Source organism: Vulpes lagopus, chromosome 14, assembly GCF_018345385.1.
Source record: "Vulpes lagopus strain Blue_001 chromosome 14, ASM1834538v1, whole genome shotgun sequence".
Classification (NCBI taxonomy): domain Eukaryota; kingdom Metazoa; phylum Chordata; class Mammalia; order Carnivora; family Canidae; genus Vulpes; species Vulpes lagopus.
The window spans coordinates 13,902,983-13,926,633 of NC_054837.1; the positions used below are offsets into that span (position 1 = coordinate 13,902,983).

General features: G+C 49.4%; 1 protein-coding gene across 4 annotated transcripts in view; it reads right to left on the minus strand.

Moving 5' to 3' along the window:
* Positions 1 to 974: 974 nt before the first annotated feature.
* Positions 975 to 23,651, minus strand: part of NF2 (neurofibromin 2) — a 73,885-nt gene continuing 51,208 nt past the window's right edge. Inside the window, exons 12-17 of one of the 4 annotated variants that reach the window (XM_041728772.1) lie at positions 23,107 to 23,324; positions 21,644 to 21,749; positions 18,202 to 18,329; positions 16,300 to 16,465; positions 14,510 to 14,554; positions 975 to 3,897 (exon numbers count right to left, since the gene is read on the minus strand). In XM_041728772.1, the coding sequence (XP_041584706.1) occupies positions 14,519 to 14,554; positions 16,300 to 16,465; positions 18,202 to 18,329; positions 21,644 to 21,749; positions 23,107 to 23,324 (654 nt within the window). In that variant the 3' untranslated portion in view covers positions 975 to 3,897; positions 14,510 to 14,518. Of the gene's footprint in view, positions 3,898 to 14,426; positions 14,555 to 16,292; positions 16,466 to 18,201; positions 18,330 to 21,643; positions 21,750 to 23,106; positions 23,325 to 23,651 lie in introns of those variants that run through there. The other 3 variants (XM_041728773.1, XM_041728771.1, XM_041728774.1) reach the window with 3 other exon arrangements.

The window sequence follows — 23,651 nt, forward strand, 5'->3', positions numbered from 1 at the left end:
GAGGGAGAAGCAGGCTCCATGCAGGGAGCCTGACGTGGGATTTGATCCTGGGTCTCCAGGATCAGGCTCTGGGCTGAAGGCGGTGCCAAACTGCTGAGCCACCCAGGCTGCCCCTAATTTTATAAATTTAAAACAAAATGTTGTCTACAAATTTTGCAATTTTCTAATTTTACAACTTCAAACATATCTTTCCAGAATATATTTTTAAAATTATCTATATTTATCTCCCAACTCCTGGAAATATTTTTGTATTCTGATAGGTTTTTTTTTCATGACTGGCCTGTACAATGGAGACAGAAATGTATTCTGACACGTGGCAGACAGCACTGTGGTCCCTGAGAAGTCCTGATAACACATTGTGCCACCTGAATCTTTCATTTTAGGCTGCATGATTTGAGATAGAGTTGTCTTATAGTAGTTGTGGTCTTAAAGGATTTGTATTGATTGAGAAAATAGAAACAGAACAAAAAAACATAAGCTCTGCAGCAATGCTTCCCAACTTGAAGTGTGAATGTCATGTGGTCCTGTGACAATACAGGCCTCATTTGTCCTGTAGACAGTGCCCAGGGCCCCCACTGGCTCTGCAAGCCCCCATTACCAACCCCCTCTTCCAGAGCTCAGAATGGGGGTGCCTGAAAGCCGAAGCACCTGAAGGGGTTGCCCAGTCTGGCACTAGTTTTCAGGTCTGGAATTGAGGACAGGCACTGGGACCCTGTCCAGAGCTCTCTCTCAGCCCCTGAGTGCCCCACAGGGGGAAAAGGATGTTCCCGGGTGAAAGTATTGTAAGCGGTGCTGTCATTAGCCTGAAAAAGGTGATCCTTCTCTTACTGCAACATGGGCTGAAGTTGAAGAAGTCCAGAGCAGTCAGGGAAGGCGGAAGCCCCATCTCCTCAGAGCCTGCCTACCATCCAGCCCATCTTGCCGCCTCAATGGCTGGGAAACAAGCAAACCAAGGAATCCCAAGACACTTTTGACAGCTTATAATTTTTATTAAAACAATCATTTAAATTACAACAATCCCCCGGAATAGAAAATAGCCTTCCATGGTCTGGCCCTGACGGGAAGCAAGATTCAGGCCCCACTGGAACAAGTGTGGTTTGACATCTTTGAAAACGGATGGAGCTTCCCTGGAAGCCCACGAGGGGCCTACCTGGCCCCAGGGCAGCTGGGAGAGGTTGTCTCTCCACTGAGGCGGCCCCTCCAGGGGCTGCAATGCCCCAGCCCTGTCAGCAAGCAACACTCAGTCACTGTCCTGCTTGTCAGCGCCTGTATTTGCTGTTTTGATTTAAAAGAGAAAAGAGAGGGAGAGAGAAGCCGGTCCCCAAGATTACAAAACATGGTCACTTAAGAAGTGTTATGTAATGCCACAGGGTGTCATCTAGCAGGGCCTGGTGGGTACATAATTGAGTGGATGCCACAGGTCAGAGCCCTGCTGGGGCTGAGGCAGGGCCTCAGTCAGGATGAACGAGGTGGTCTGTGCAGAACAGCTAAGGGCCAACAGTGCAGCCTCAGGGAGTGTCACTAGCTGGGCAGCCCAAGAACTGTCAGAAGAGCTCCTAATGAAATCTTTGCGGCTGGGGCCCTGCTCTCAGTGGAATTCAGAGGCTTCCTTACTTAATAAGCTCCCATGCCCTGTGTTCACTTGAAAAGACCACAGACACTTAAGCTATAGGCACAAGTCCCTGAAAACCAAACTCCTCTTTCATTCCTTTTCCTTCCACTGTGGCTCAAGACCTTTCTGAGGGCCACCATCCTCTCCACCTAGGCTTCTTTGGGAGGTACACACCAGCTCCTGCCTCCAAGGAGAGCTGAAGTGTTCCTGGATGAGCAAGGCTCCCTGGCCCCCCTTCCCCAAGTCTGCTCTCGGGCCCGAAGGTGCTCCTGCCACAGCTCAGATGCCAGCTGGCTCCCTTGTGGCCACATGGCTCGGCATTTCCCGGACTTGGAACACACACACAGCAGTTAAATTAAAAAAAAAAAAAAAAAAGCCTGACAACATTTATATAAACCACTACCATGCTCCTGTGCCCACAGCCACTGCTACAGATCAAATTTACAGGTCAGGAGGAAAGTAACTCGTCATAGAAACTGAAGGATGGGTGGCGAGCCTGGGGAGACAGAGCCTCAATACAAGAGCCAGGCCCTACATTACAAACGCCTCCCTTCACTGGGACATCTTGGGGGAAGAGGCTTATTTTGAGGGACAAGGAAACACAAGGAAACTCAGCCACAGCCATCCACACTTAGTGTCCAGATGTAGAGTTACACCCTGCTTGTCCTAAGGGGAGTGGGTGATGCACACAGCTGGCTTCCTTAGGGCAAGGTGGCCCAGTAGGGGAGTGGCTAGCCTGGGATACCATTAGGTCAATCTGACTGTGGAAAGATGGCAGGATCTTTTGTGAGCTTCTGAGTTTCTCAAAACCGCACAGCACAGCCAGAGATACCCCTGCTCTCAGGAAAGCTCCAGGCCCTTACATGTCCTCACTTAATAAGCCTCTTTTTGCTGGTTCAGACTTATCTCCTGCTCTATGTAGCAGCCCCATTAGAAGGATCTGAATGGCCGGTGGATCACAGCAGCACCACCAAACCAGAAAAAAGAAAGGGCAAGAAAATAGCCCCATGGAGGTGGCTCTGTGACCTGCTGCTGCTCCGGTGGTAGGGAGTTGTGCACAGCAGGTGGAGAGCACCAACAGTGAGTGGACACCTGGCTTGTGCATCTGGCTTGTGCTGAGAGGAGCACAAGGGACCCACACGGCCCAAGGGAGAATATAAAATAAAGGGCCGCCTGGTGTACAAGGGTAACACCAAAAGGAGGCCCACTACAATCAAGGCTTAGGAAGGGCTTGCTGGCACATGGTCAGCCACAAGACTGGGGCCTCAGCAAGGAGTACCTGTGGGACCTCAGAGCCCTAATGGACCCTGGCTGGGCTACCAAGTGCTGACTACAACGTGACCAGGGAGCTCCCTGGCCCGCCGCAGGCAGGAAAGGTTAAGGCTGAAGGGGGGTGAGGAAGACACACAGCTCCTGCCTGCCTCTCAGACTGGTCTGAGGTGACAAAAGGAGGGGAGTGAGTATTTGGTATGGAGCAGATTCCTACACAGCTCTGCTGGCCTCCCAGCCCCTCTGCTGGCAGCCAGCCTGTCATCACAGCTCCTGCTTAAAGTCTTCCCCCAGTCCCAGCTGCTTTTCCCATTCCCCACCAGCTGGCAGCCAGAGTGCAGCCTCAGGCATGCCTGGGCTGAGGACCCATCGTGTGGCTTGTCATGAGCCACAGGTCAGCTCACCGATGATATGCAGCAGGCAGGCTGGCAGGCAGGTCGCTCAGGGCCTGGGCTTGGGTGAACCATACTTCTTCGCATGCCAGGTCCTCACCAGTGGAGGAGATGAATGTTTTGAACCCAGGGTGGGGTAGGGACAGTGGCACCAGCCTCTGTCTCCCTGTGGTACAAGGGTACATGGTACAAGCCTCCCTGTCTCTAGGGCTCCGGTGCACTTCACTCCCTACAACCACTTCCCTGGGCTGTGGAGGTCAGCACTGGACAGTGGGACACACACCCCAGGGCACCTTTGACAAAGGAAGTATGGAACCTCACATTAGATGAGGAAAGACAAATATTTAAACATTTTAAAAAGAACTAGAACCCCACGAGAGAGCTCTCTGCAGGTCACAGTTCAAGGCAATTGCACATGAAGGGGGTTGGGCTCTCCACTCAGCTGGGGAAAGTTCCAGAGCTTCCACAGAAGCTCCCAGCCGGCCCATCTATGATGACTCCCACGGTGTCTGACCCATCCCTCTGGTGCCAGGAGCAGCAGATGTGACAGATCCTGGGGTGGCTGGGCACTTGCTAGAGCTCTTCAAAGAAGGCCACTCGGGACTTGGCGCTCTGCAAGGTGAGCTGCAAAGAAGCAGAGAAGAAGTTGAAAGGGGGCTGGATTTCTACTTTCATGACAGGTGCTGTCCTGCCCTGGGGACTAATCTAGGGATTGGTTTGGAGTGAAAGGGAAGACGCTCAGATAGATGTTGAAGAAGCTGGCGCCCAATCCCAAGTAAGTTTCCAGATTTGCCCAGGAACTCACATTAGGAAGTGACAAATGAGGACATGCCAGGAGGGATGGCTGGTGGACAGAAGCATGTCAGCAGGAAAATGTCATCACCGTCTTTTCACAGAGGGCAGCGGATCCCCTGGACACTGTATTAGTCTCACATTCTCATCTACAAGAGTCTCTAATGTGCCTCTGTGGGGCCCTGCCTGTGGTCATGTCAGCCGGGGATGCTCATCCTCTCCAGGGCTCAGAGGACCAGCTTGGCATACAAGCCTCAGGCAAGGCAGGCCTGTGACAGACAAGGAGGAGGGAGACCCTTCCAATGCTGTTCCCCAGGTGGCCCCAAAGCAGACTTGTACATGACCCAGCAGCTCAGAGGGGGTTTCCATCTACAAGCTGGGAGGCGATGAGCTTTCTAGTTAGGACTGGTTTGGGCAAGGAGGACCATTCCCACAGGGCAGCGCTCTGTCTGAAAACTTACTATAAGGCCTTCCCAGGAAGGATGCTGCCCTGAGGAGCACCTGGTGGGGACAGAAGGGAGGGAGGCGATCAGGGCTTGAGCTCTTGGTAGGGTGGAAAAGGCACTAGAATTTGTGACCCTGACATGCTGAATCCTCATCCCCTGACACAGGAGGCCACTTCCCAGTAGCTTCCCCAACAGAAGCATCCACCACAGGCCCCTTCCAGTGCCCTGCTCTGGGCCCCTCCAGAAATCACCTACTTGGGGGAGACTGTGTGTTCTACATCTAGTTCCTAGACCTCACAAAGCAGGGTTTTCAGGGAAGGGAGACATGGAGTACTGTTCATCTTCATATTTCCCAAACCCAGTTAGCTTACTGCTTCATACCTAGTAGCAGCTCAATGTTTGTTGAGTGAATAAGATGTAGGCTTAACAGAAATGGTCTGATGCATGGGAATGGCAAAACTCCACATAGGGCTGAGACGGCCCAGGCACTAACTCTCCTCTGTCACCAGCTTGCTGCATGGCCTCAGTGGATACCTTTGACCTCTCTGAGCCTCTTTTCTCTAGAGTTAAATCACAGAAGCTGGCTGGATAGTCTGGCCCATTCCCTCGACCTCTGGCAGTCTCTAAATCTAAAAAGTCCTTGGTACTATCTCAGCTCCCTAAAGGGTGGGGGAGGGAGGCTCGAAACCTATCGCTTCTCCATCAAACACAGGCAGTCAGTGTGCTCAAATGAGACAGCTTGAGAGCCGACTCTTTAAACCCTGCCAAATCTTGTGGCCTTGAAGTTCCTGACTAACAAGCTAAGTGTAGAGAGGCGTCTGAGCTGTCTTCTTCAGTGGAACCAATTTCAGAAGCTCTCTGGAAAACCCATCTCTAATAGAATGGAGAGAGCTTTCATTTCTTTGCTTAAGCAGAACTCCCTCTAGAAGGGAGCCAAGTTTAGATGGGTTTCTCCCTAAATGTAGTCAGAGGAGAACGGTCAGGAGTTACGTGCTCTGTGATAATGGTACTCAATGGTAACCAGGAAAGAAGAAAGAGAACCTGAGAATCACTGGGACAAAATCCTTTTCAGGGAGAGTTTAAATCAAAAGGTATAAAACTCAGGGGTGCCTTTGTGGTGCAGTCAGTGAAGAGTCTGACTCTTGGTTTCAGCTCAGGTCATGGTCTCAGGGTCCTGGGATCAAGCCCTATGTTGGGCCCTGCGCTCAGCATGGAGTCTGCTTGAGATTCTCTCTCTCTCTGCCCCTCCCACTCATGCATGCACTCTCTCTTTCTCTTTCTCAAATAAACAAATACCCCCCCCCTTTTTTTAAGGTGTGAAACCCATTATCTCCACTCAGGTTTCTTCCATAATCCTGTAGAAGACCTCAGGTAGGCTCCTCAGGGGGACAGGGCACCTGCAGGGGACAGGGAGATACAGCCCTTCCACACACTGAGTCAACACAGGCACAGTGCCTGATCCTTAGCCAAGGGGCAGCTAGATGGCCCTGGGCAGGTCACTTGGCCTCTGCTGCCCACCGTGAAGTAGGGGTAGTAGCACCCTTTCCTTATAGGAGGACGTGCAGAATAACTGGGGAAGCACTCAGCACCATGCATGATGTGCACTGAGAGTTCAACAGCTCCTATTACTAATCACAGCACTATGTTTTCCCCCCCAACCCCAGTTTTGACTCCTCTCCTTCCATTGGGGGAGCAGGACAGAGTACAGGTTAGAGAGGGTGCAGAAGGCAAGATCACACACTGCGCTGGCCTTCACAGCCCCCGGGAGGCCTGGCCACTTCCCTAGGCAGGAAGCCCAGGCTGCGGGGGCCTCTGAGAGCCTTCTGCCCGTTTGTACAACGTTGGCTCCAAGAATTCCTGGATCCTCTACTGGAGTTGCGTGCTGGCTGTCCCCTCGAGGTGCCAGGGGAAGGTTTTGGCAGCTCCTGCAGCACCAGATTCCAGTTACTCAAGCATGTGTTTGCTGGGAGGCAAAGCTCTTCTTGGGTAGGCAAGATGCTTCCCTGGATCCCCACCTGACACTGCCTGGCAGGGGCTCAGCCCGACCTCTTATCTTACAAGAGCAGGAGTTGTACCCCAGCCCACAGAAAGGTTTGTAGCAAAGTCAAATACTCCGGCCACACAGAAGGAGGCAAGCACTGCAGACACATGGCCTCGGCAGGAGGAGAGAGCAGCACAATCTTCCATAAGGCACTGGGCTGCCACAGGGCCAGACAGACCCACCAGAAAGAGATGGCTGACAAGACTGCTGGTGCTGAGGACACTGGGAACCTCCCGCATCGGCCCACAGGCACACCTGACAACTGTGTGATTCCTGGTGGACCCAGTTCCCTTAGGGACTCTACTGTCTGAGGAAATTACCTCCACAAGCGCACTATCTGCTGCTAGAACCCTTCCAGTCAGCACCCCAGCCTCTGCCTGGTCCCCCCTTCAGCAGCATCTTTTATCTTAGACATCAAAATGTCCTCCTCCTGAGCCAGCCGGCTCTCCCTGTGCTCATGCAGGAAAGCAGGTAGGGAAGCACTGAAGATGAGGCTCTGCAAGGAGAAGCCTTGGGCTTCTTTCCTTTGGGTGAGGACTCAGAAGCCCAGGGGCAGAGGTCAGGAGGGCCGCCCCAGCACTGCCGACAGCAGCTCCCAGCTGCACTCTGCCTGGTTCCTCTCACCTGTGGGATCTGTCACCACCTGCTGTTTCTAGAAGGCCTACTGACTGTCACGTTTACTGTACAGCTACAGGCAGGAGGTATCCATAAGAGAGAAGGGGAGGGCTCAGAGGATAATGGCACAAAGCGAGGCCTTCATAAAACAAACTGCCTCTGTGGGTCTTTGTGTGCTCATGAACACCGGCCAACCAGTGTCCTGGTTTCCCTGCTACCCTCCCATGCCCTAAGGTGTACGAGCCCGTGTCAACGTTTGGTCTGCCTTCTCGCTCAGTGACAGGCCTAGCTCTCTCCGCACAGCACCACAGAGATGGCCTGATGAAGGCCCTCACCTCTCTCCTGTGGGTCACACTGTGAGATCTGAAGCCAGTCTCACGAGCTCCCCACCGCCACCCAGCACTCCCTTTGATGGCCCAGCAATACCCCTTCCTCACTCTCCAGCCTGACCTGCTGGGGTGGGGGGGCACCGCCTCTAGGAGCAAGGGTAATTTCCCAAGTACACAGGGTGTGAGGTCTATGCCCACACCGCCATGGCTTATCTCCAAGCCTGACCAGGGAGAAGTCTCCTCCCAATTTTAGTAGGTGAAGCAGAAAGCGTCAGGACATGGGTAGAGAAGAAGGGTCTCATGGACAATGGCTGTATCATTCTTGGACCTGCGGACTCCGGTCCACCTTCTTGGATTCCTTCTGAGGATAAGCGGCTAGAGCTCTGTCTGAACACAAGTTGACCACGTCTGCCATGCATCGTTCTAAAGCCCCAGCACAAGCACCAGCCATAGAGCTCCTGGAGGTCATGCCCAGCTCCCGTGAGAAGCAGTAAATCACATGGGCCCTGCACAAAGCCCCCAACCTGCAGTGCTCTTGCCAGTTCCCTAAAGATGACTAAAAGAACATGAAGTTTCCTCACCAGGCACTGGGCTGACCTGCTTCTCTCTTCCAGCTAGCTGTCTCTTCACATCTGATTAAAATCAGCCGTGTGAATAATACAGGAGGAATTAAGTTCTCTCTTGACTGAACCAGCTGTTCACGTCTGTCACTAATCCAATTCCATTCTGAGGAGACAAACTTCCTTTGCTTGCTCTGCTGCAGATCTATACAACTTGGTTTTCCCCTTACAGAGGCTCTGATCCACCTGTGGGGCCTGGACCCTGGTGGAGTCACCTCTCCTCCTGCTCCTTTGTCTATCAAACTGCCAGTTGTTTGTGACAGCCACCAGGCTGTGAAAGGGCAGGAGAGGGAGCCACTTGGAGAGTTACACCTCTTCAAGCTATCACAACTGTGTGTGGTATGACCACTGGATGTATCCACCTAATCTCAACAAGTTCAGATTTGGGAGACATATGTGTCTCCTTAAAAAGACAGGAGGTTGGCTCCTCTTAAGCCTTAGCAGGATCAGGTGCCCAGCTGGTTCTCCCTAACCCAGGCATGCACGCCAGATGCAGACTCAACTGGTTCCTACTCACCGGGTAAGCATTTCAGGCAGCCCATCAAGATGCAATGATTTAGCACTTGTCCACTTCTGAGAAATGGCTCACCAAACCCTCCCAGCCTGCCCGCCCCCCCCAGCAGAATGTGGCTGGCCAGCTCCAAAGCATCTTTCAGCATCATTCCCAAGAGTGCCCCCTGCTGGAAAAACACAACAGAAGCTGGCTGCCAACTCTCCTTCCATTCCAGCTCTCCTCTAAAAGTCCTTTTGGGGGAATCATTTCCCAAAGTGATGGGAGGGTAACTAAATGTATTCCGGCACGGAGCCTACAGCAGCAAGGCTGCTTGATTAAGAATGAATTACACTTTCATCAGCACATAGAGAAAATTGATTCACAAGGCTGCATTGTGATAATCTTGTTCCTAAAGCAAAAAAGGGTGGCGTGGGGGTGGGCAGGACACAGAGCCACTTCGGCTATCAATGATGAGAGAAAGGAAGCTCTACAATTAAGCTGGGAGAACGAAACTAATCAGAGCGCCAGGATTCCTCCAACTAGTCTCTGGAGGCCTTGCCTCAATCCACTCATCCCGAGGGAAGAGAAAGGAAGGTGGGAGGGGGGACTGCCTAATCCATTTTAAACAATAAGACCCACAATGCTGAACCCATTTTAGATACTAACCTAATAACTCTAGGCTTGGAGACTCTGCATGTCCCATAAAAACGCAGTGGAATTGAAATGCAAGCCCTAAAATCATGTTATACTTCCTCTCTGCCACTACATACTGAAAATGAAGGAGCGGGGGAGGGCACAGATTCAAAAGGACATGCAGATTCTCTGGCGCTGGGATTCACCAGGAGAAAGCCAACTCTGGAGCAGAAAGGTGACAGCCAAATCCAGCAGCAGCAAATTCCAACATAATCTTTGGTTTCGGGTGTGATCAACAGTCCCCCTTCCAAATTCAAGCTGAGGGGGCAAGGCCAGTGAAGGGGCACAGTTGCTGTAAACTGGCCAGATTAAGCATTTCTGCCATCTTGCCTAGTGACGGCTTGCACCGAATGCCATCTGGTGATATACACAGGATGAGAGCTGTGCGCACACTTATCCCTAAGCAGAGGTGGGATGAAAGGCCAAGTCCATCCCAATTAACACATTCAATTTGTTATTAGCTTCTTTATCTGTTCTAGAGAAAAATCTGCCAGGGGTCTCTTTTGTATATTAATCCTTTAGGGACCTAAAGCAGGACGATGCCTAGAAACTGATGTGTGCCTGTGTCTTGAGCTGCCTGAGTGATCCTAGCCCTTTGCTACTCCATTCCTTCATCTGGAAAATGGACTAATCAGCCTGATTCACCCCACTGGGCAGGTAGCGGCTAACTCATGGCTACAGCATACTCTGCACGCCGAGTACCTTAGCAAAAAGGTGCAGATATGCTGATGTCATTTCCAAATTGCCAATATCAGAAGGGAAATCACGGCAAGGATCGTAAGAACAGAACCTCAAGCCCGCAGAATGAGTTTGCATCCCGTCTTCCCTCCCACTGTTGCAGTAACAAATCAGGTGCCGGAGGAAAGCTGCACTGAAACGCATCTTCGGTGCTGAGGGACCAAATGGGATGTTTTACTGCATCAAATAAGGCCCAGCAATGTAATCAAGCACTTTCAAAGGGTTGTAAAATATCCTAGGAGAGCAAAGCAGGTTTCATAGGCTCTTCAACACCTCCCCAAAGGGCAACTGCTTGACTGGGTAAAGTCTCCCAACCAAAAAGAGGAACTAGGTCATGGTCTTTCAGAAAAGAGGCTGACAGATACTTCTATCTAGACAGCTACCAGAAATAAGCAAGAGCCCTCTCCAGTCAAGAGGCCCCTGGACATCTTCTAGCTGGTACATGTGTGAAGTAGAAGTGGCCTTTGGAGTTGAGCCCAGGCATCATGTCCATGAAGACCAAACTCCCTGAGACCAGTCCACGTCTCCCATTGCCTTTCCTGGACTTTCCACAGAGCAGGGAAGAGTTTGCCACTGCATTCTTTTCCATGTGTTTTCTATCCACACGCGTGCTGTGCTGTTGCTCCTTGTTAATCCATCCCCTGTTTTTCTCCCAGCGCCCCACCCTCTGGCCTCTGCTACCTTTCAACAACAACAAAAGAAAGGTTCTGGAGCCATGGAGCCAGTGTGCTGCCTTTTATGTCAGGGCAGCGGATGCTGCACCAGACAATGCCCAGTCTCCAGAACGAGCAGAGCCACTTGCATCAAGTGACTGGGGTCATGGAAGGGCTGAACACATTAACCACACACAAGCCAACAGAAAGCTCGTTCAGAGGCGAGCGACCAGAGGTCACCAGGGAGGCTCTGGCCGTTTGTTTTAATTGTGGGAGATGCCTTTCACGCATATTCAATCTCGCCCTGTGATTTATCACCTCCCTGGGTGTTTTAAGTGTTCTACTCCACTTCGCCAGCCCTGCATCTCCAAGGGGAGTCCGTGCAAATTGAAGATGACACTGGACTTTTATGTCTGCCTGAACCAAGAGGCGGCTACAGCTTCAGAACTGTCAAGGCTCCTCATTTGTGTTCTTCCACCAGCAGAAACCACAGCTAGACCCTGATGGCTCAAACCATTTACTAATAAAATAAGCTTTCTAAGCTACGTGACCCCCATGATTTCCCATCTGTCGATTTCCTTGGAAATCCTGTGCTTCCTTGGAGATCAGGGGCAAAAAAAATGATGAGCAGACCAGCTCAGGATCAGGGAGTGAAACCTGTCCCTTGAAAGGGAATGGAAGCAAGACCCTGAAACGTGCAAGCTCGAGGACTGCATTTTCACCTTCCAACTGTGCAGCACAGCTGGCCACTGCTCACCTCATTGGCACTGTGGCTCTGAAGCCCACAACACCTGTGTCCCCCTCACCTCAGCCTCACTGCCAGATCTCCCTCACTCAAAAGATTCAAAGGCCAGGAACATGTGTCACTGTTGCCCTCACTGAGAATGAAATGCATCTAAGTTCTTAGGGGCAGCTTCTGATCAATAGGGGCCACTATGAGTCAGTTGCAAATGCCAAACCAGTTGCACTGATTATCAACTGGGGGAACAAAATGGAAATGTAGGGAGTTGAGATTAGCAGGAGGAGCAAAATATTCCCTTGCAAACTCAAATCAGATAGTAAAAGAACCAGTGAAGTTAATTTTGCCTTTTTCAAAGTTTTTACCTCCAAACACATGGAAGTTAATTGCTGAGCTCTTATGGTGAACTATTTCCTGTGTAACTTAATCCTTATCACAATCCTGCAGAGTTAGGGACTGTCTTATTCACTCTTTACAGGTGAGGACACTGGGCTTCAAGAGAAACAATTACAGAGAAAGTAAGTGGCAGAACAGTGGTAACCTCAGTTAACCAGACCAGACAGCCTCTTGGCATTCCCAAGGGAACATGGCAACCCCTGAACCCAAGGGTAAACCCCTGGAATTAGTTTAAGTGCTACTCAGCCCCTGAGGGTACTTTGGAGACAGTGTCAGATACTGAGACCTCACGGTGAGGTGGAGGAACACGTCTGCACTGTGGTAGCCAACTAGGTAGGACCATTCTTTTCTTGAAAGAATCTATGAGCAGAAAACATGAAAAACAAAAGAAAAATCAATGCAGGCTGCTTTGAACCCAGACTAATAAGCTCTCAGCACACTGAAAACTCTCCAGTTCACTGCCAGCCTTCACATATCTTGTCCCAGACTTTGTAGATGGAGCTCTGCCCTTCACATGCTAGCTGGCCATGCTTCCAAAGCCCACAGTGGTGTTTCCCTTCAGCTAGGTTCTCTTTGGCCCAGACTGTGGCAGGCACAACCCCAGAGCTACCCCGGCACAGGCAGGGGGCTGCTTGTCAGGCATGGTCACTGGCCCCAGAGACCACTGAAGTCCAGACACTGGAAAGGGTATCAAACTTCATGTGTAGCAAAAACCCCATTATTTCATCTAGTGATCCTGAGATAAATCCAGCTGTATCAAAAGCCAAGTCCATGCTTTTATTTTTATTTTTATTTTTTTTTAAATTTTTTTAAAATTTTTTATTTATTTATGATAGTCACAGAGAGAGAGAGAGAGGCAGAGACACAGGCGGAGGGAGAAGCAGGCGGAGGGAGAAGCAGGCTCCATGCACCGGGAGCCTGATGTGGGATTCGATCCCGGGTCTCCAGGATCGCGCCCTGGGCCAAAGGCAGGCGCCAAACCGCTGCGCCACCCAGGTATCCCCAAGTCCATGCTTTTATTAACCCTCGAGTAATCAGAATTCTTGATTAACTGGAACCTGGCAGCCTACTTTGAAAACAGGTTTACGTCAAGACGTAAAACAAAAAAAAAAGTTTCTATGAATGTCCTAGGAGCAGTACAAATTTGACTACAAATCAAACCTCATTTGTCTACAATAAGAGCTCAGTGAGAACTGACAGTCAAAATCAGGCCCCTGAAGAATCTAAATGTTCTGAATCATTACGGAAAGAAGAAAGATGAAATCCTATCAAGACAGAATGGTATGGTCATATGTGGGCATAGCTGACAGCACGGGCTGAGACAAAAAGGGACTTTCTGCTGGACCCTGTGCTAGCCACAAAGTGGCTCCACCCCATGGTCTTCTGGGCACCATGGGGTCACTACCTGAACCAATGATCTACCTGGCCTGCCCAATTTCTGTGTTGGCCATACTGCCCTCCTCAGGGCATGCACTGCTTGGTGGTGGGGTGTTCGATGCCAACATTTGTTACAAAAACTGAAGAAAGAGGAGCCTAACTAAAAGCATCACACACAAATCGGGGTTCATGTTATGGGTTCTTGGAACCACTGACAGATAGAATTCATCTTGTAATGAGACCCATCTGGGACTTTAATAGCTAACCTCTCTTGCTTGGATAACAACTGCAAATAAGATCTATCTTATGCCAGATCTCACTTTTTGGTAGAAAGCTTCCAATAAGCTTATTTTATCCTAATAGCAGAAACTGTGCCGAGGACACCAAAGGACACATCCTACGTGACTGTCAGGTGTCGGTGGATTCACTGGCTTGCATACTGCTGGGGATCAGGTGAGGAGCAGAGGTAGGATGTTATTACTGGGCATAATAAATTCTCCCTATTGCCGAAGCATGTTGGGAGGATGATGAACTGTTGCAAAAGGAAAGCAGCAATCATTCCATTAATTCACTCAACAACCAGCCTGCTCATCTACTGGGTGCCGGCGACTGTCTCAATGTGAGTTCACTCTGACCACAACTCTGCCCCAGGCTGTGGGGGGTGCTGAAGCAGAGATGGCCTTTAGAGCACCAACAGGCAGATGGTCCCCTTAGATGGATTAGAAATCAGCCCACTGTGCTGGTGGTTTGCTTTACTTGGAAAGAAAACAGATGTGTACAGAAAGGGGAAGCTCTAAAGGAAAATGAGGGAGTACAGGCAGCCCCTTCATTCTACCACCAGAAGTGGCCGGTATGACCATGGGTCTTCAGAAGCTGTCACCACATGAAAGGTCTTGATCTTGAGTTAAAGACACCCAAATTTATCCCGTTTCCATGCTAGGGCTATTTATCTAAGGACTATGCCACTGGGACAAACGACTTTTAGACAGACCTCACTGGACAAGAAGCATAACCATCCCCAGCCCAACGATGACACAAGATGTGAAGAAGGACAGCCAGTCCTACAGCCCCATGACATGCTCTTCAGAACGAGACAGCCTTCTGGACCCCTGGAGGCTGGTCTGGCCCCACAGGGTAGATGCCTGCTCTCAGACTCAAAGCATGCTGCGGCCAGTACCCAGGCACCACCTGCCCTCAGGAGGGCTAGGCATGGCCCAGGGACAGAGACAGGCAAGCTCATGCATGGGTTAGTATCACAGAGGGTAGTACCATCACCACATACAGAGTACCTGGGAATAACCTACTTTGAGGGCTCAAATGCAGATAGGTCTTCTGCCTTGGGCTTGAGGCTAAACCAGCAAAATAAAATGAAGAAAAACAAAAACATACCCTGTGATATCAACAATGCCACATGTGCCATTTGCAAAATGCTCAGACAGGCCTGAAATTGTGACAAGTGACTTCATTTGTTTGTTTTTATGGCTTGGAAAAAGGTCTCTTCGGCTTTCAGCATTCCAGGCTGTGGCTGAGGGCCCAGCTCACCACAGCAGTAGCAAAGATGTGACTGTTCCGGGTGCCCAGATGAGGAACCAGGGACTGGGGTGGGGGGCCTGCAGCAGCTCCTTTGAGGACTGACTGGCTCACTAGCCCCGTTGTCATTTTACCTCTCAGTTCCCTGGCTGAGTCCTCAACTTTAGCTCTCCTTTTGCTAACTGTTTAATAATTTTGTTTTGGAAGGGAAACCCAGTAAATGACGGGAGCCAAAGGAAAGAAGAATGTGGAATGGGGAAAGGCCTATCTTTTTTGGTTATGCTATTAAAAGTAATTCTAAGGGTGCCTGGGTGGCTCAGTCAGTTAAGCCCAGGGTCCTGGGATTGAGCCCCATGTTGGGCTCCCTATTCAGCAGGGGGCCTGCTTCTCCCTCTCCCCACCCCCATCTTGTGCACATGTACACCCCCCCCAAATAGATAGATAGATAGATAGATAGATAGATAGATAGATAATAAATAAATAAATAAATAAATAAATAAATAAATAAATAAATATCTTTTTTTAAAAAAAGAAAAGAAAACAGATACCTGGGACACTGCTTGAAAGACTGAGATAAAGAGTAAAAAATTAAACCTATTTAAACTATCATGATGGAAACTCAATGAACAGTCTGATCTTTTTTTTTTTTTTTTTTAAGATTTTATTTATTTATTCATGAGAAACACAGAGATGTGTGTGAGACAGGCAGAGACACAGGCAGAGGGAGAAGCAGGCTCCATGCAGGGAGCCCGACGCGGGACCCGATCCTGGGACTCCAGGATCACGCCCTGGGCCGAAGGCAAGGGCTAAACCGCTGAGCCACCCAGGGATCCCCGAACAGTCTGATCTTAATGACACCTCCCTCTTTAACAGGTATGAGCCTGACCTGGGCCATCAGTTAGGAGCAGATGAGTGGCAGGAGAGGCCATTTCTGCTTTGCCCAACATGAGAGAGGTACACTCCTGGGCTGACATGTATACCCAATGTTACCATCTCTAAAATTGCTGAAAGCTCAAAATATCAGTAGAAAACAATCTGAAACTGCTAGCAATGGAAATGAAGTCTCACCTTTTAAAACATTAAGGTTCTTCTAGACACTAAGTATGAAAAAAGTTAAAAATTCAGAATCTGGTTCCTTTAAAGCAAGAACAAAATTTTTTTATAGTCTTTGCCACTTAGAAACCCAAAAAGACTAGAGGAAGAGTCCATTCTCAATAGCTTCTGTTTCATTTTGCTTTCTCATGAAGTAAGGCAGCTCCCTGGGCAGAACTCCCCTTGGCTTAAAAGACAAAAATGCTTTACTGCTAAATGATGGATCAAAACCTGTCTCGTAACAATGATTCATTTCATCAGAGCTTTTAACACAGGCTCCCCTTCCATCAAGCCAATGGGTTCACTGTCACTGGTGGATTAAATTCCCTTTCTGGCGTGAGTTAAACAATTTCCTCAACTAAGTATGCATAAAAAATAACAGTCTAATGACTCGGCTACTCAGGAAACCAGATGCCAACCTCACATTTCATTAATGAATGTCCTGATCAGCAAAAGACAGGAAACTTGGTACCTTTTTGATAGTATTGTGCTTGCTGCTGGTGCCACCCCGGTCAGAGTTCTCATTGTGCAGAATATCCAAGGCTGTCTCCCTCTCTTTGAGTTTCAAGGCCTCAATCTCAGTCTTGAGTTCATTGAGCTGCTCCTGCAAATGCTTGCTCTTCTCCATGTATTCCACTCTGCCAACAAGAGGACACTGTGTCATGGCTTTGGTGACAGTGAGACATGGGATCCAGGGTCTTGAAGCCTGGGGCCCACACCTCTGTCTAGCCACTCTCCGGCTGTGGGAGCCTGGACCGGTCACTTAACAGGTCTGAGTCTGTTTCCTCATCCATGATATTGGGATAATTCTCACAGGGCTGTGGTCAGAATTAAGTAAAATAAAGCACAGGAAAGCCCTCTGGTAAACCCTCATTAAGTGCTCTATAAACGCCCGTTACAATAGAAAGCTTTTAGTTCTGCACAAGTAATGACACATGAATCAAGACTCCTGGCATCCAAAACAATCTCCTTGTCTCAACCCTTCTTGGGTAAGTGATTCAAGTGACCTCTTCTGACAGGTACTGGCCATATCCCTACTTGTTTTGGGATGTCCTCTCCTAAAGAGGTTGGAAGCTCACTCAGCCAACACCAGGAAGAGAAAGATCCCCACCATGGTAGATACTCTGTATCTGTGATGGTGAAAATTTGAAAATTATCTTCAAGGTGTCCAACTTAAGGGCATCAGGCACACCATGCAACACAAACACCAGGAACATTCTGTAGTGATTCCTACGGTTGGTATGTGGAGTCTGTTGTGTACACTGATAATAAAAAACACAAACTACAAAAAAGCAGGACCCAGAACAGGATGTAGCCTCACTCCAATCACAACCATGAAATGCTCCCAATGCCTGGTCAATGGAGAAAGGCTGGAGGGGGAACTCGGACAGCAGATACCACAGATCGAGAGGCTCATGGTTGCTTACCCTGGGCTCCAGGAGACACAGTCCCAAGAGAGCTATCCCAAGGATATTGGACAAGGTGGGAGCATAGAGCCTCAGATAGGCTTAGAGCTGAATCTGGGTTCTGTCCCTCATCAGCTGTGTGATGCTGGCTGAGTTCATTAAACACTGTAGATCTGTGTTCTCATTTATAAATGGTACACTGAAACCTATCTCTGATGTCAGCTTGATGTTTGTTAGTGGGAATGAAATGAGACAAAGCTAAAAAGCCCTGACACCCAGGCATTCACTGTATGGTTCTCCAGAAAGCTGTGGCACAAATGGCCACTACCTATGGCTGGGAACCAGGAGGGGGCCTCAGTCATGTTTCTTCTGCAGTGAGAGTCCTTTCTGCCTCAGTTCTACCTCCACCAACCATGAAAGGAAGGAGGAGCACATAGCAGAAATTGCTATGAACAGGGCATGCAGGGCTCAATCTCAGGGCTGCCCCATGTAGCAGTACTAGCCTGACGTGGACATTTGCTTTCCTTGGCCTTGAGCCTCAGTGTCTTCCCTTACCCTTGTTCTAGACATGGGAAGTACCACAGATCTCAACTGCTAGAGGACACAACTAGGAAACCTGTTATGTTACCATGGTAGAACATTATCACAGGCTTTATCACCAAGTGAACAGCAGTCAGAGAATTTATTCTGCTACTCAGAGACCCTTGACAACCAGTCCTAGACTACAGATGAGGTTCTAAGCCACCGTAAACTCCAGGTCACCAATTAAGGATCACTGTTATCCTGGAAGACAGAGTGATGGTGTGATGACCTTCACTTCTGATGAGGAAATTCTTCCTCCAGAGGGAACAGAGCAAGCCCTGCAGAGCTAGTGATAGGCTCCTGCAGTGACCCTCTGTTTCCCCAGGCCCAGATGGCCCCACTCTAGCTCAGTGGCTGGGGGCACAGAGGTCAGAGGGACTACATACTTTTCTTTCTCTATCTCCATGGAAAGCCGCTTCATGTCAGTATCCTTGAAGTCGAAAGACAGGCTGTCACCAATAAGGTTGAAACTTGGTATGTCAGGAGGCAACGGTGCTGGAATTGGGTTCATGGGCTATGAATGAGAAATCTCCAGTTAGGACAGTCAGGTTCTATGAGAATGAGAACACAGGGCACTGCTATGTTAACCACCGACCCTCCAGAAGCCACAGAGGCAATGGGCACAGCTCAGGCCCTGCCCCCCAGCACTACCATGGCCTCTTGTCAAAATAATCACCCCTGTCTCTCTTCCCCCAGTCTAGTCAAACTGGCTGCTGCCAGGTGATCAACCCCAAAGATCTCTAATCTAGGTAAATCATTCCTCTTCCCTTAAACCTTTAACAGCTTTTCATGCTCAGCCAAATTTAAACATAAACTCCCACTCACTTCTTTGTTGAGGCCCTGGGCTAGGAGGTGCAGAGGCAGAGAACAAGAAAGAGTCCCTAGATCTGAGCAGCTGAAAGTATCATTCAGTAAACAGAGGTGCTCACAGATCATCATGATTAAGTAAGGTAGACACTGTAGCCAGGGAGTGAACAGTAGCTGAGGGAGCCGGAGAAGGTATGCTAGAAAAGATGCTGCTTCTGCTGGCACCAGAGGATATGCCAGAGGAAACGGCTTGCCAGGCAAGAGGCCTGGTACTGAGCAGGGCAGAGAATGCTCAGTGAGAATGCTGAGGGTCTGTAGTGCCAGCATAAGGGGGAGGGTGGGAGGCCGGGACCAGGCTATAAAGAGCTCCCCTGTATGCTAAGGGGGCTTGGAATTGGAAGGTGGAGCCAGAGTAAGGCTTGAAGCAGAGGATGAAAAGATCAGATTTGAGGACTTTCTCATCCCAGAACAAGGGGTCGTCTAAAATATGGGGCCAATCTACTTTAGCTTCTCCTACTGTTTGCCCTATCAGATCGTGAAGAGTACCATTTCTGTTCCTTTGCTTAAACTTGTATACACCTTGCTCTCCCCATATACGTCATCTTTTTTCCAAGGCCCTTCTCAAATACTAGGATTTCTCAACCAAAGCCTTTCTAGATCCCTCTCAGCCAGATGGCAACTCTTTTCTTTGCTATGCATTAACATTGTGTTTCTGGTTCTGTTATGGCACTACCCTAATTCCGCCCTGTGAAAATCCTTTTTGGCTGTGTCTTCTTTTACTGTTGGCAAGTTTCCTTTTTTTTTTTTTTTTCTTTTTTAAAGATTTTATTTATTTTTTCATGAGAGACACAGAGAGACAGAGACACAGGAAAAGAGAAGCAGGCTCCATGCAGGGAGCCTGACGCGGACCTCGATCCCAGGATTCCAGGATCACACTCAGGGCTGAAGGCAGACACCCAACCACTGAGCCACCCAGGCGTCCCTGTTGGCAAGTTTCCTAAGGGCAGGATCTGCCTCTCTTTCACCCTTGGATCCTTGGCTGAGTCTGGGACGGCGTCTGGGAAACAGTAGAGGCCCAGAGCACTCATTTGAGACGATGACAAGGCCTGAGGCAGACTGTCTGTGTGGGTGTTGAACGTGGTGCTGAGAGGGGGCTTTTGGGGGTACTAGAACGTTCTGTTTTCTGATTTGGGTGTTGGGTGCATGGGTGTGTTGAGTTTGTGAGAATTCATCAAGCTGTACAGTGATAATTTGGCACTTTTCTGTATGTATGTTATACCTCATCAAAATTTCCGAAAAGATGGGTGCTGAATACTGCTCTGTGGGTGAGAACAGACACTGGTACAACCTTTGTGGAGCGGATCGCGATGGGAAACCTGACCCCACCGTTCTATTTATGAGAATTTATTCTGCCAGTACATTTACCATATGCATGAAGATTTGTGCTCAGGGATATTTTCCGCAGTTTTGTTCACAACTGCAGAGGAAAACAGACTAAATACCCATCCATAGGGGCCTGCTTAAATGAATTACAATCCATCCGTACCACGAAATATGATTCAAAGGCTGATACGGATGTGCTCCTCCAGGACTTATTTATTTACTGTTTGAAGAATGCATAAAGTTTGCTCCAGTGTAGGTTTTATTTATTTATATATTTTTTAAAATTTTCAGTAATCTCTATACCCAACATGTAACTCAAACCTGCAATCACGACATCAAGAGTCTCATGCTCTACCAACTGAGCCAGCCAGGCACCCCGTTCCAGGATACGTTTTAAAACCACGTGCATGGGGATCCCTGGGTGGCTCAGCAGTTTAGTGCCTGCCTTTGGCCCAGGGCGTGATCCTGGAGTCCCGGGATCGAGTCCTATATCAAGTTCCCTGTATGGAGCCTGCTTCTCCCTCTGCCTGTGTCTCTGCCTCTCTCTCTGTGTGTGTCTCTCACGAATAAATAAATAAAGTCTTTTAAAAATAAATAAAAATTAAAAAACCATGTGCATCTCATGTATCCAGTCCAGATGAGCCCTCCAATGACTCCAGTCCTGGCTGCTCTGCAACCGCCTGAGGAAGGACCATTGGCCCAATCAATCCACCAAGCCTTGAGAGAGAATAAATGAATGGTTGTTTTGAGCTATACGGCTGGCTTGGGGTGGCCTGTCACACAGTAATAGATACCAGAATAGATGACAATAGCAGACTGCCCACATTTCTCTCCCCCTCAGACCCTGGGCTGTTCATGTCTCTGTGCCCTGTGTGCCTCTTTGCTGCGTGTATGAGTGTGCAATGCATGCATCTGTGCCCTACGCACATCTGTGCATTGGCTAGAATACCATGCAGTCTCTTTCCCACCCAGCTAGTTCCTACTTACCCTTTAAAAGCCAGCTCAGGTGCTGTTCTATGTGCCTAGTGTCCCTACAGGCTGGGCTACATTCTCCTCTAGACTCCTGTACACCCTGTCTGAATACAGACTCTAAAGCTGCCTGGTATTATGTGGAACAGAACAGTTTGCTGAACTGGATGCACAGAGGGAGGGAAGGGAAGGGAAGAGACGTTTCTATTCATCATGTGACCCTATTTAATTGAAGTCTGCCTCCTTGTCCCAAAATGAGTTTGGAAACTGGTTCTTATGTGGCAATAGTTCACTCTGCAGTATACAGAGTACCCCTGCCCAGAACAACAAGGCTGGTGTATGGCATACACAGGCAGCTGAAGATTACATTCAGCTTGGCATCAAGAGGCTAACCTCTCTTGAGGATAATTTGGGACTATATTACTTAAAATAAGAAAAACATTGCAGAGCTGGGAAAGGCCCTACTGCCTGCTATCTATGTAATCAGAGAGGTGACTAGTCCAAGGCCAAATGGCAGACCAGGTATTCTACCGAGCGAGGCTCCAGCTGCAGGCCCTTGGCATCACTCATTCTGCTGGGGCACCCCCAGGGGAACCAAAGGGTTGAGAGGGAAAGGAAGGCTATGAGGTCTGAAGCAGCTGCAGGTTGGCAGCCCCCAGCCAGGCTCACCGGGTATGTGGGCTTGGTGGTGATTTCCAGGAGCTTTTGCTTGGCTCTTCGCTCTGCTTCTCGGGCTTCCTGCAGGTCCTGCTTCAGCTGATCTGCCTCCTTGGCCCTGCAAGGAAAGGAGGGAGCCAGCTCAAAAAGGAGACAGACGAAAGAGAGCCCTTTCCCACTATCCCCCTGGAGGTTAACCCCAAGGATGGCACCAGATCAGGCAAACAAGACCATGGGTTGGGGTGGAGGGGGACACATTATGTGAAAATCAGAACTTCCAAATCAAGGACAACATTCCTGAGTAGTGTTCATTGCAATGGTAAATTTAAACCAGAAGAACAGGGATGTCAGTGGGAAGGAGTCAAGTTCAAACCTTTGCAGTTGGTAGAGAGGGAGCAGAAGTGGGGCAGGGGCTAGCAGCTTCCTCTGCTTCACTTCTGGGTGAGAGTAGGCTGGGCAAAGGTACAGTATGGTGGCTCAAAAGTCTTATAATGGATCATGGAGGGCAGGATGTGAGAGAACTGCTTCTTCACCGCCCCCAAGTAAGACAACTGCAGGCCTGGGGCCAACCTTAGGCAAGAGGACGACGACGAGCACCAACACTGAGGGCCTCACCCTGCAAGACACAGGACCCAGGGGGCCTGGCCCAATATGCATTAGTTAATGGGGGGAAGGGACCTGCACAAAGAAAGAAAGGGGCCTGGAACAGAGCAGGAAACAAAGAATCATATTCCCAGAAAGACATGCAGAAAATGGAGAGGAAACTAGCTAATGCACCTTGGTAGCAAAAAGCCAAATTCAAGTGTTCTAAATCAATAGAGCCAAATGCTGGGGAATGTGCCAGCATTTATCTGAAGGCTGCAATACCAGAACAATCCAGAGCCTAGAATAGTCTTTGGAAAGTAGAGACTACAGTTCTACCCTTCAACTTGGTCATGAGCTGGCACATCCTGACCTCAGACAGGATCCTGGCCCTCCCCTCCTATATGTCTCAGGAGCCTTAGCACCAAGAAGGGCTGCAGGGAAGCAGGTTCCTCATTACTTCTTTAAAGGTAAATAGCTGCTGTTTCCCCACATGTCCCCTACATGAAAAGGGAAAAGAATCACATTTTTTAAATATAAGAAGAGCCTCCTGATAGCTCCTCAGCTAAAGGCAGTCTGTGGCCATGCTTAATGGCTTTTCTGCACACACGACTACCAGAGGGACAGTAGTTTATCACAGACACAAGCATGACCAGAGGTCCGCTCAACAAGAGAACTGGGCTCCTGAGCCTTTCTGCTAATTCCAGCCCCCAAACTCCACACTGGCTTAAGCACCAGTCCTCACTAACCTGTCTAGGGAGGAGCCTCCCCCTTGCCCCAGAAGATGGAGAAGCAGCTTACGGACAGGTGCAGTCAAGCTCTGCCTCGGGCCCAGGTTACAACTGAACAGCCCCTCATCTGGGTCCCAGTGTCCAGGACTCCCCACCTCTAACCTCCTCTCTGACTCCTCAGCCATCTTCAGCGCCAGCACCTCGGCCTCTAGCACCTTCTGCTCCATCAGGCGCTTCTCTTCTTCTGTCCGAATGGCTGTGGCCTTGATGCGCTGCATTTCCTGTTCAGCCTCTGCGGCCTTCTGAGCCAGGAGTTTTGCCTCCTCCTCAGTGATTTGGGCCTTTTCTGCCAACAGGTCAGCTGTCTCCTCAGACCGCATCTGGAGAGAAGAGCGCTATCAGCTGGAATGGGGACCACATGCTTGTCATCCCACCCAGATCTGGACTTAGACACTCAGGTCAGTGAGAATGAGAGTGTTGAACTTCCTGGGGTCCTGTCACTGAATGTCCCATCAGATGACACTGATGCAAGGAATGACAAGACATACCCTCAACATTTTGGAAAGGCCCTTCAGGTTCTACCCATGGGGAGCAAAAAGCAAGCCTTTTTGAGTACCCATGTGAGCTGAGGCTTATGCTTTATGAGGGAGAAAACCAACTTTACCTTGTTCTTTCCTTTTAAATCAGTGGTTCAAACCAGCAGAGAC